Source organism: Emys orbicularis, chromosome 1 (genome assembly GCF_028017835.1).
Source record: "Emys orbicularis isolate rEmyOrb1 chromosome 1, rEmyOrb1.hap1, whole genome shotgun sequence".
NCBI lineage: Eukaryota > Metazoa > Chordata > Testudines > Emydidae > Emys > Emys orbicularis.
This window is the reverse complement of record NC_088683.1, coordinates 285,553,028-285,566,483: the sequence shown is the minus strand read 5'-3', so window position 1 is coordinate 285,566,483 and position 13,456 is coordinate 285,553,028. Positions and strand designations below refer to the sequence as shown.

General features: G+C 41.4%; 1 protein-coding gene across 1 annotated transcript in view; it reads right to left on the bottom strand.

The window, feature by feature from the left end:
* The window catches only part of RBM26 (RNA binding motif protein 26), a 92,808-nt gene that overhangs the window by 26,783 nt on the left and 52,569 nt on the right, over positions 1-13,456 (bottom strand). Inside the window, exon 18 of the mRNA XM_065399715.1 lies at positions 10,554-10,658. Coding sequence (XP_065255787.1) covers positions 10,554-10,658 — 105 coding nt within the window. The remainder of the gene's footprint in view (positions 1-10,553; positions 10,659-13,456) is intronic.

The window sequence follows — 13,456 nt, the reverse complement described above, 5'->3', positions numbered from 1 at the left end:
AACTCGGCTTTCACTCCCACAGCTGCTTCCACCCTTTCTCATAAGATCTTGGTAAGTCTTAAAGTCATCTGGTGCTGGTGACAAGGACTCAAAGTAGTACCTCATCAGGAGAAGAGAAAGTATTAAGAGGAGACAGCTCTTCTACTTGATGGGATGGATTCCCATGTGAACTTTAGTCTGCAGGTTGGACCAAGACAAACTCAGGAATCATAGAATATCAGGGTTGGAAGGGACCTCAGGAGGTCATCTAGTCCAACCCCCTGCTCAAAGCAGGACCAATTCCCAACTAAATCATCCCAGCCAGGGCTTTGTCAAGCCTGACCTTAAAAACCTCTAAGGAAAGAGATTCCACCACCTCCCTAGGTAACCCATTCCAGTGCTTCACCACCCTCCTAGTGAAAAAGTTTTTCCTAATATCCAACCTAAACCTCCCCAACTGCAACTTGAGACCATTACTCCTTGTTCTGTCATCAGGTACCACTGAGAACAGTCTAGATCCATCCTCTTTGGAACCCCCTTTCAGGTAGTTGAAAGCAGCTATCAAATCCCGCCTCATTCTTCTCTTCTGCAGACTAAACAATCCCAGTTCCCTCAGCCTCTCCTCATAAGTCATGTGCTCCAGCCCCCTAATCATTTTTGTTGCCCTCCGCTGGACTCTTTCTAATTTTTCCACATCCTTCTTGTAGTATGGGGCCCAAAACTGGACACAGTACTCCAGATGAGGCCTCACCAATGTCGAATAGAGGGGAACGATCACGTCCCTCGATCTGCTGGCAATGCCCCTACTTATACAGCCCAAAATGCCAATAGCCTTCTTGGCAACAAGGGCACACTGTTGACTCATATCCAGCTTCTCGTCCACTGTAACCCCTAGGTCCTTTTCTGCAGAACTGCTTCCTAGCCACTCAGTCCCTAGTCTAACAGTCCATGGGATTCTTCCGTCCTAAGTGCAGGACTCTGCACTTGTCCTTGTTGAACCTCATCAGGTTTCTTTTGGCCCAATCCTCTAATTTGTCTAGGTCCCTCTGTATCCTGTCCCCACCCTCCAGCATATCTACCACTCCTCCCAGTTTAGTGTCATCTGCAAACTTACTGAGTGCACAGTCCACGCCATCCTCCAGATCATTAATGAACATATTGAACAAAACCGGCCCCAGGACCGACCCCTGGGGCACTCCACTTGAAACCGGCTGCCAACTAGACATGGAGCCGTTGATCACTACCCGTTGAGCCCAACGATCTAGCCAGCTTTCTATCCACCTTATAGTCCATTCATCCAGCCCATACTTCTTTAACTTGCTGGTAAGAATACTGTGGGAGACTGTATCAAAAGCTTTGCTAAAGTCAAGGAATAACACATCCACTGCTTTCCCCTCATCCACAGAGCCAGTTATCTCCTCATAGAAGGCAATTAGGTTAGTCAGGCATGACTTGCCCTTGGTGAATCCATGCTGACTGTTCCTGGTCACTTTCCTCTCCTCTAAGTGCTTCAGAATTGATTCCTTGAGGACCTGCTCCATGATTTTTCCAGGGACTGAGGTGAGGCTGACTGGCCTGTAGTTCCCCGGATCCTCCTCCTTCCCTTTTTTAAAGATGGGCACATTAGCCTTTTTCCAGTCATCCGGGACCTCGCCTGATCGCCATGAGTTTTCAAAGATAATGGCCAATGGCTCTGCAATCACATCCGCCAACTCCTTTAGCACCCTCGGATGCAACGCATCCGGCCCCATGGACTTGTGCTCGTCCAGTTTTTCCAAATAGTCCCGAACCACTTCTTTCTCCACAGAGGGCTGGTCATCTTCTCCCCATATTGTGCTGCCCAGTGCAGCAGTCTGGGAGCTGACCTTGTTCGTGAAGACAGAGGCAAAAAAATCATTGAGTATATTAGCTTTTTCCACATCCTCTGTTACTAGGTTGCCTCCCTCATTCAGTAAGGGGCCCACACTTTCCTTGACTTTCTTCTTGTTGCTAATATACCTGAAGAAACCCTTCTTGTTACTCTTAACATCTCTTGCTAGCTGCAACTCCAAGTGTGATTTGGCCTTCCTGATTTCACTCCTGCATGCCTGAGCAATATTTTTATACTCCTCCCTGGTCATTTGTCCAATCTTCCACTTCTTGTAAGCTTCTTTTTTGCGTTTAAGGTCAGCAAGGATTTCACTGTTAAGCCAAGCTGGTCGCCTGCCATATTTACTCTTCTTTCTACACATTGGGATGTTTTTTTCCTGCAACCTCAATAAGGATTCTTTAAAATACAGCCAGCTCTCCTGGACTCCTTTTCCCCCCTCATGTTATTCTCCCAGGGGATCCTGCCCATCAGTTCCCTGAGGGAGTCAAAGTCTGCTTTTCTGAAGTCCAGGGTCCGTATTCTGCTGCTCTCCTTTCTTCCTTGTGTCAGGATCCTGAACTCGACCATCTCATGGTCACTGCCTCCCAGGTTCCCATCCACTTTTGCTTCCCCTACTAATTCTTCCCAGTTTGTGAGCAGCAGGTCTAGAAGAGCTCTGCCCCTAGTTGGTTCCTCCAGCACTTGCACCAGGAAATTGTCCCCTACACTTTCCAAAAACTTCGTGGATTGTCTGTGCACCGCTGTATTGCTCTCCCAGCAGATATCAGGGTGATTAAAGTCTCCCATGAGAACCAGGGCCTGCGATCTAGTAACTTCTGCTAGTTGCCGGAAGAAAGCCTCATCCACCTCATCCCCCTGGTCTGGTGATCTATAGCAGACTCCCACCACAACATCACCCTAGGAAGGTCTAGCTGTTGAGAGGCCTGAGAAACCGTAGAAGCCCCCGGAGCAGGATGGGGTGGAGAAGATCTGTGCTGAGATGGGACAAGTAGTGCACTTTTGATGGACTCCTCAGGGTGCCCAATAGGGCCACAAAGTAAGGTGGCCAGTGAGATGAGTCCCAAGGACAACTCTTGCAGTAAACACAGCAAGAAGCCCACCTGGTACGTGATCTCGACCATCTCACCAAGATTAAGTAGGCCAAGAAGATTTTCTGAATCTGGTAAGGGAGGGATCGCCCCAGATATATTCGGAGTCAGACACTGGTCCATCATGCACTCCCTCAGACAAAGCTCTCTCAATGTTTGAGTCCTCTTTTAAAAGGAACGACAGATGTCACACCTTTCCCTAATGTGACCTTCACCCAAACACAACAAATAGCAGTGTTAGGAATAGAACAGTGGGGTAGCGCTTTAACGTCATTGCTCCTTTCCCCCCACCACTTCCCCGCTGCCGATGGGGGGTGGCACGGGCCAGGCAGCATGGATGGATGGGCTGGCTGAAGGAGGCTGACCCCAAGCCCCGCCCCTTCTGGGGGCCCAGAGTCGGGCCCCCATACCAGTAAGTGTTTAATATTACTTTCACCCCGGCCTTCTGTCTCTAAATATGTCAGTGGTGTACAGCCTGATGAATAGGGCAAAATACAAGATGTTCTAATTATTCCATGAACCCAGAGACAAGTAGTTTGCAGCCTTTTAATCCAGTTTCCTAGAGAAGCTGAGAGAGTATGTCATTGAACATAAAAACACAAGAACATAAGAATGGCCATACTGGGTCAGCTGGGTCTTCTGACAGCGGCCAAGGCTTCAGAGGGAAGGAACAGAACAGGTAACCATCAAGTGATCCATCCTATGTTGCCCATTCCCATCTTCTGGCAAACAGAGGCTAGGGACACTTCATATCATGGTTTTGCATCCCTGCCCACCCTGGCTAATAGCCATTGATTGTCCTATCCTCCATGAAATTATCTACAACGTTTCCAAGACTTATTGTCCTAGGACACCTCAGCTACAGTCATGACAACATCTTTAGTATAATGGTCTTTAACCATGGCTTCACACTTTGCACTCTTGGTTGCTCAATCTCAAGAACTACACACACTCAGCTGATCACACAACGGAAATGGAAACATGAAACATTCCCCCTATCTTGGGTTTTCTACTATCATATCAAAACTAAGATTAGAATCCACTCTGACTCCAGACAAGAAGCATCACACATAGTAATCCATTTCAGTACCCAGTAAACGCCAGTGAATCCTTACAAGTTAATCCTCCTCAATAAGAGACCATGGCTAGTCAATCTAGTAAGTCACTGACCACTCAAGGAAAGCCATAGAGATTCTGGCCCTGAAACATCTACTGCTTCTTTACTAATCCCACAGATCCCCATAATTCTTTGATAACCGCAAGAAAGAATGAAACTTGAGAGTTTGTTGCTGTACTCTGTGGCAAGGTGGGCTGGTGCCAAAGTAGGGAGGTGCATGTCATCTATCACCCTACCATAGTTTGGGAACCTTGTTGCTGAAAATCCATCAATTATGTCCTGCACGTTGCTGAGGGAAACGATTAATGTCCTTACACACTTGCATGACAATGACCACCACTGTGGATTTTCCAGCTCCAAAATGGGTTGCTACTAGTCAGTGGGAAATCAACATTGCAAGGTTCCAGAGTGTGATGGCCACTTGCTTCTCTACTGTCAATGCATCTCTTTCGCATCCAGAAGTTCTGCAGCCACTGCTCATTATCACGAACTTGTCTTACAATGTGATCCCACCAGTCAATGCTCATTTCTTGGGCACAGAAGTGGCACACCTCCACCTACAACTGCTCCATGAACACAACAGCCTTGAATTGTTTTTAATTGTCATGTCCCCGCATTGTTGGAGAATTTCCTGCAGGTCTGCAAGTACAGGAGAAGCATGAGTCCTGTATTTGCAACGTTCATGAGAACTGATAACTCTGCAGGCTCCATGCTCCTTGTCAAAGATACTGGACACTGAGAAGTGCCATGCAGGTTTGTGGAATACAAAAAAAATATATATATATGGTATATGGATGACATTATGGGATGGAGAAAGTTGCATGCTGGAAACCTGACCACTAGCTCCCAGAGATGACTACATGACTCATTTCTATTCCACATTGTGAATCCAGATGGCAGCATGTGGCACACTGGGTTACCTACCCATGGTGCACCGTTCTTTGCATCGACACAAGCACTCCTAGTTTGTACATGCAGGGCTGATGCAAGCAGCCAAATATGCACATACACAAGTGACATACTAACTTTGGTAACTGTACGCTGATGTAACTTGTGTCAACCAGAGTTTGTAGTGTAGACATGGTCTTAGATACAGCCAATATGCTACAGCCCTGTTAATCAGGAGTCAGGCCAAGACATGGAACAGAGCACACTGGTGACTCTACAGAATGATCTCCTGGTCACGGGCATAGGTCAGACAACTCTTTGTTGGACACCTACAGTATTTGATACAGGTGACTATGCAATGTGCTCCTTTTATGCCACTCACCCTGAGAATAAGGGGGGATTCTATTCCCCAGCCTCCAGAACCCTTATCTGTGGGTCCCTAAGTCACTAAGGGAGATCATGAAATAGCAGGGACTAAAATGTGAGCAATACGCAGAAGACATCCAGTTCTACTCCACATGCACATAAGATGCAAGCAGCACCTCTCCACACGAGTTTTCCAAGGAAAGGGCCTGTCTGCAATCAGCAAGTGACTTAACAACTGCCTAGAACTGAATCCAGAAGAGCTTAAATCAGGGGTTCTCAAACTGGGGGTCAGGGCCCCTCAGGGGGTCGCGAGGTTATTACATAGGGGGTCGCGAGCTGTCAACCTCCACCCTAAACCCCGCTTTGCCTCCAGCATTTATAATGGTGTTAAATATATAAAAAAGTGTTTTTAATTTATAAGGAGGGTCGCAATCAAAGGCTTGCTATGTGAAAGGGGTCACCAGTAAAAAAGTTTGAGAGGCACTGGCTTAAATTAAGGTACTGATGATGGGATTAAAAAGGACTCCAAAAAACTTGCCACCGCTATAACATCACCCTCCACCCTACTCTTCTGCTTTGGTGTTTACCTCGATTCCTCATTTCAATACATCCAAAAAGCCACAGTCATACAAAATTCCCTAGTTTATTCATGGATATCAAGACAAATGCCAACGCCAGTCAATTTTAAATTTAGCCACAATGTTTCATTCACCCATGGCCTCTAGGCATGATTATTGTAACTCCCTGTACCTAAGAATGAAACCTTGAATCTAAAAAAACTACAGATAAACACAGGACACTAGAAAAAGTCCTCCACTCTCCGTAGTTGCTTCCCCGTTGAAAACAGGGTGAAATTCAAAGTTCCGATCCTTATCTTCAAATCTCTCCATTGTCTGGAGAGATTTGATCATGACCTCCCAAAACAGCTGTGTTCCACTGAGACAACAGAATTATCAATGTCAAGGGTGAAACTCATGTACGCAGAAAATTACAAATGGGAAGTACAACTCTATGGGCCAGAAGTCATGACCATATGAACACCATTGTCTTTAGATTAGGATGCAACACACAACTCTTTGGTTTAGCCTTCCTGTATTAAACACTAATCTCTTCTCTTGAACCCACAAAATAGAGTCCAATTTCTGGAGACATAAAGGGAGAGATTGACAGAATTAACAATACATTTGTGTATAATTTATAATTTTGTGAAGTACTCATAGCACAGTGATGGGTGCCAGAGTAAGAATTTACACAGATCAATCTTGTAAGCACCATACTGAAGTCCCGAGATGGAGGAGATTCTGAAGCTGATGTATACACATCAGTGCTTTCAAATATCTTGTAATCCTACAATGACTGAAGGCAGAAAAGCTTTGTACTAATGGATGGTAAGCAGAAATGGCTGCCAAGTGCACTTAACAATAGCAAGACTGTCTTGGCTTTTTTTTTTTTTTTGGCAGTCCAAGAATGTAGGAATTTATGTTGACAAAAGGTGACAATTTGACAGCCAAGATTCCTAGTGAAAAGCTCATTCATTTTAGAACACTACATTTTCTTGTAAATGCCTTTTGAGAGCGTAAAAATACGTTGTGCACTTCCTGAGAACACCTTAATTTCTAATAAGGTACCATGATCCAAGCAGCCCAGTGATGACAGAGAATTTGACCTTACTCTTAAACAGAAGATTCAGAAATACAGGAAGAATTAGAGACTGATGACAGGCCCAGAAGATCTGAATACCAGAACTGATACACCGAGGGAATCCAGTAAAGTATCTCTCATTGTTAATATTTATATTTCAGTAGAGCCCAGAGGACCCTGATCAGCACTGGAGCCCCATTTTACTAGGCACTATACAAACGCAGAAGTGTAGATAGCCATTGCTTCAGGCATCTTACAGACTTTGTGGAAACAGGGATAATGGAAGATAAATTTTATAGAAAGTCCTGAACCAAATCAAACAGGAAGACATCCTTCAGGAAATCTGAATCCCTCTTCACTTAAGCCATGAACAGGATATACGTTGAGTGGTCCTTGAAACACCAGTCTCTTTACCAATCACTCCACTTTCTGAATAGAGACTATACTACCAAGTCTTTTAGGGATCACAACGCCGCTTGTGACTCAGGCTATAAGAATGCCTTTCTTTCCCTGACAACTTGAGGGCTATTAGATAAATCTGAACTTAATACACCAGTCCTAAAATATTACTGCTGAGCAAGGAAGGCAATGTGATTCCTTGTTTCCTCATATAATATTGGAATATTGTAAACTGCATCTCATATCCTCCTTTTGCCTGAAGGAGGAAAGACTTCAGAACCACTCATACTGATTGAGGCGCTAAAACATGTAGTTTTCTTTTCCAGAAATTCCAATCATCATGCTTGTGATCTACTCCAAATATTTGGATTCAACAGTTAAGTGGCCATGTAATTAAGCATACAGGCACATATTTGATATAATGTGTATCTTATTGGTCTCTGCAATTTAGAAGCGTATTATAGATGCAGCTGGTTGCACTGTAAACAGTGAAGGTGGCTTGACACTTTGTATTATAAGAACCTGTTTTCATGTAGCTTTTAACTTTCCCAATTTTTAAATGGTCAAGATGATATTTGCCATGCCAGATGTCTGCCCTCAAGCTAACTTATTTGGGAAAGTTTCTTTTTATAGATTGCAAATAATTTTTGTTCCCCAAGACTACCTCCCTGTTGAAATTCATTTGAAAAGCCTCTCAAAATCTTGCAGTACAAGATCCACACATATCTCTCATATGAAATGTAAATAAAAGTGACAGTATTTTTGCTACAGTAAGTATTTCAGAAGTATAAGTTTTACAACCTATCATCAAGGCATTACAAGGCCATTTGGAAAAGAAAAATGCTGTAAGGAATTAACAGTATTGTCTCAGCATTAGTTAAAAAGAGGCCTACAAATGCCAATTTTCTTTTTGGTTATAGAAATTATTTTAACAAAAAGGAATTGCCAGAAATAGTTTACACAGTGCAAATGAGAGCACCAATAGGAAAGCATATGTTAGCCAGCAAGGAAGTAATAATCAAGATGCAAGTTAAGCATAATAACTTCTCCTTCAGTTTTCTGAAAATATAATATTTTGCATATTGGTAAGCAGTTGAATTATGTGAAATTTCTTTCACAGCTTTTATGTACACTCCTAGTACATTTATGAAAGTACATTTATTTTCCTTAACACTTAAAAATGTATTGTTTGAAAATGTATGCAATTTCCATGTGGTCTGCTCAGTGTAACTACAGAAAGACATGTTATCGATTGTCAGCACTGCCTAGCAACTATAGTTAAAGAGCAAGCTATATTCCATCTTGATACACACACTATCAGCAAAACTTTCAGTTAATTTTTAATTGCAGACAATTAGGCCCCAAAAACTTATGATAAAGAAAAGATTACAGTATCTTATAAATATATTCAATAAATAGATATTACACATCCCAGAGCATTTTAATAATTATTAATTAGTAATCCTGAACGGCACATAAAATTGCTTAAAAGTAAGAGATATGAAAATCAGACTTTTTTTTTTTTAAAGCTGGTATGACTATTTTTCAAACAAGCCTTTCTAAAAGAAATGCAGGCATATATTTTTGTACATGGCGCATTTCTTGAACAAATTCTATTTACATATAGTTTTTGTAATGGAATTTTAATCTCAGGACAAGAGTTAACCTACAACCTTTTAAAACAACTATTACAGAAGAACATTGTTTATCTCTAGTACATTTAACACTTTTGTTAATATTAGGCTATTTTTAACATGGTGATGTTCCTTTAAAGAAAAGAATAAGTACGGACAGCTTTAGCCTTTCTTTATAAACACCCACAGCACCATCTACAGACACAATTTTAAAAATGCATGCTAACAAAAGTTACCTACTGCAAATCTATAAAATATCAGGTGACAATACCCTTTAAAAATCTTTACAGTACATCAGCAGCTGAATGATCAAAATGGAAGACAGCCAGAATGGCATACTTCTGAGTACTGTCCAGAGACTGAAGATGTGAAGCATCCCTGCTAAATGCCCTAAGAGCAAACATTTGTAGTGTTGTTATAGCCACATTGCTCCCAGGATATGAGACACAAGGTGGGTGAGGTAATATCTTTTATTAGACCAACTTCTGTTGGTGGAACAGACAAGCTTTCAAGAGACAAAGAGATTGCCCTCAGGGCTGGAACAAGTAATCAGAGTGTCACAGATAAATGCAAGGTGGGACAGATAGTTAAACATAAGCATTAACATGTTGCAGGAGACCAGTTAAAGTGAAACGGACAATCAACAATTGTTTGATGATATCCCATATGGGTTTCACTGTGTGGTGGTTGGTGGGTTGCGTTTTTTCCGTACTGAAGCCAGCTCCATTGAGGTACTTGGGTGGCCAGTTCCATGATATGATCTACTTCTCTGGTGGAGTGTCCTTGTTTGGTGAAGGCAGTTTTAAGTGAGTTAATGTGTATCCTGGGCTTTCTCCTCAGAGCATATGCTGCAGTAACTGAGTGCCTGGCTGTAGATAACAGATTTTTTGGTGTTTGGAGTGGTTCCTGGATCCAGGGAAGCATGGTGATCCCTGGGTTTCTTGGATATAGATGTCTATAGTTAAACTTTCACAGAAATATGATAAAAGACAAAAACACCCTATCATCTGTGGGCGAACACTTTTCACAAAGCAATCACTCTACATTGGATCTCTCGGTCCTCATCTCAAACAAAACCTGCACAACACCAAGATGAGCCTGGGAAGTTAAATTCATAACTTTGCTAGATACCAAAATTCAGAGGCTTAGAGACACTGGTTTTAGGACTCGTTACACCAATGTGCAACCCACTAATTCTCCTTTGCCCCATGTCTGCACAGGTGTTAATTGCCCACTGTCCTTTAACTGGTCTCCTGCAACGTGTTATGCTTAACAATCTGTCCCATCTTGGATTTATCTGCAACACTGATTACTTTTTGCAGATTTGAAGAAGAGCCCTGTGTAGCGCAAAAGCTTGTCTCGTCCAACAACAGAAACTATTCCAATGAAAGATACTAACTCACCCACCTTGACTCTAAGAGAAAAGGGTTGTGTACTATTTACCAAAAGAAGATTTTTTTAAACAATTTTAATTGCACAACAGATTACACTGTAAAGTAACATGCAAGTTAAGCAAAATATACTAAATGAAAGAAAATATACTATACTGAAGAAATAAAAAACAAACATACTTCAAGTTGCAGTTCTGTGTACTTTCTTCTTAGTTCAGCCACTTCTTCACCAGCCTGCATCTTCTTGTACAAATCAAGCTCAGTATCCAGTAATTCTTTCTGCATCTAAGAAATTGTCAAGGTGAAGTTACTAGTTTATAGATTCCTTACTCCTAAATGGGGAAAACACTCCGCTGATAATGACCAATGTTTTGATGGCCCAGAACAACACTGCTAATAGTGGGAAGTCGTGACTGGCTATTTTAAAAATAAGCAGGGCCTCCAAGTGAGTTAGATGACTCTTAAGGCAACAGAAAGTTTCCCCTTTCTTTCTGTACATGGAAAAAAGAAATGCAGAAACCTGAGCCAAGCACAGAAGAAAAGGGTTGGGAATCTAGATGATGGGCTTTTCATTTTTGGCTTATTAAATTGTATTATTGTTGTTACTTAGCAGGAGTACTTGCTACTATGTTGGGTATTGTGAGCAGCCTCCAAAGAACAATGCATGAGGTTAGGGAGTTAAGACTGGAAGATTAAACTAAGTGTTTAATAACGGGAAGTCTCCAAAAACTTTATGTTGTCATTGCCTCCAGTACTGATTTAACAGCCAACCATGATAATGGAATTTGGTGTTTCTTCTTTTAAAGCAGGAGTTACCCCAGTAATGGGTTGCAACTTGTGTGGTGATGGGAAGATCCCCAAAAATCTAAAAAGTTCTGCAAAACATAATTCAGTACATTTTAAATGACAATGAATACACACGCTAATGGCAAGTTCTTTTAACACCACAATATTTTTGTGATGTGAGAACGTCAAATGATAGTTCACTGCAGACTAAGGTAGGACACAAATATGCACAGTAGACTAGTAGCACCTCTGCTAATAAAAGTCAGCCTCTTTGTGTACGTAGCTTTTCCTTCCAGAACACAGTATATGAACCATTAAAAAAAATGTTATGGACAACACCAATTGCAAGTACCCATGCACACAAATCATGACGAAATGTGTCACTGAACTGAAATCCACACATATTGGCTGCAATTTCTAAGGTCTGAGAGCACAACTGAGTTTCATATGCTCATGCTGCATACGTCAGTCTTCACTGGAGTTTGGTTCTGATTAAGGGGTGATTTTGAAACATGGATTGGTTTTGCGAAGAGGACCATGTCCAGATGTTCCAAATCATGCTTCAAAGAAAAAATAAAATGCACAAATAATGAAAATAGTTTCCAAAGTTACAGGTCATGCGGTGATTACCAAATTGAAAAACAGTGCTTTTGATAAATATTGTTTTGCAGGTGTATCAGCAACATGGCTGTGGATGTCCGAAAACAACTGCTTTCAAAACTCATGAAAAGTGATTATTTAGCAATTCAAATTCCTTAGTCAGAAACTCTGGTGTTTCATAACTTCTGAAGTTTCTTAGGTATATTGCTGATGCTTCTATTGAAGATTCTTTTGTAAAGCCGTGCAACTCCCTCAAGAAGAAAATGATTACTCGACATATCAGGAGACAAAGATTTCCACATTCAATGGGAGCAGTGTATTGTAATCTGCTTAGATTGCACCAGGGCAAGAACAAGTAAAACTAATGGCCTGGTCACATATATGCAATGCATTATGCTTTCAGGACTTCATACACTACCAAGCTTTAATTGTTCAAAAAATGCCTGAAAACCTGTGGCCGAGACCTTCATGAAGCTGTCAAAGTAGTGAACTTCACCTAAGGCTACACAATGAATGCTGGTTCCCCCTTCCCCCGCCTCCAATTGCTCTGATAACACAGGTTTCTTCTACCACCTTGTTCACATTACAACATTCTTGCAAGGCAGACTGCTAACTTTTCTCTCTGAGAGAAGAGTGGAAGTGCATGTTTTCCTTCAAGATGCAGTCTCTCCTTGCAAACGTCTTCAATAATTGTCTTGTGTGACAAAGCTTAACCTACCTTGCAGACATCTTTGGGCACCTAACAAACTGAACTACTCGCTTCAGGTGTGGAATATGAATGTTCTGTCCATGCAAAACAGAGTAAAAACATTCAGCAAAAAACTTGGAAATAAGTCCTCTTGAGCTGCTTCATCTTGTTTCAGTCTTCAAGGAAAATGAGGAGCCAGTCAAGCACTATCAGAAACTGATAATTCAGTATCCAATCTTATTTCAGACCTACTTGTAGGACTAGCTTCTTAACTACTTGCAGAACTCACTGAATCAGTACAAGACAAACTGACAGTTCTCCTGTAATAGGATTACAGGAGAACGGTCAGAATATTATAATATACTATAATATATTATAATATTACAAGATTTTATATTATAGTATATAGTTATTATATTATAGTGTAGTACATTATAATATTACAGGAGATGTTCTAGCCAGGAATTCCGTAGATTTTGGCTGTTTTCTAAAGCTTTAGTCAAACTGTTTTTCAGCTGCAGTAACAAAAAGAAATTCCCCAAAAGTGCTGGTATCAACCATCTAACCAAAAATATTTAAGACTATTTCTGCAATTCAACTTCATTGAACATCTTTCATCAGCAACACAATTCAATCGGACAAATATTCTTGTAATTTATCTCCATAACTGAGATCACTTTCCAAAACCTCAGTTATTTCTGGTATGAAAAAGTTCATCCTATGGTTGGGGTAGGAGGTTTTGGGGGAGAGAGGTCATAAAACATTTCTTGATCTGAAAGGGGTCATCAGCTCCAAAAAGATTAGGAAAACCCTGTTCTACAATTTCTATCCAAGAACTAGCGCCACCAAATTAATCCTTTTCTTAATATAGCAGTCTCAGGGAGTTTAATAGAAAGAACTCCGGGTGAGAACTAAGATGTGTTTTGGAAGTAGTCACACAGAAGCATAAGTCCAACTGCCAGTCCCAATTATTATTTTATAGTTACTATTTTTCATTGTCATCTGCCTA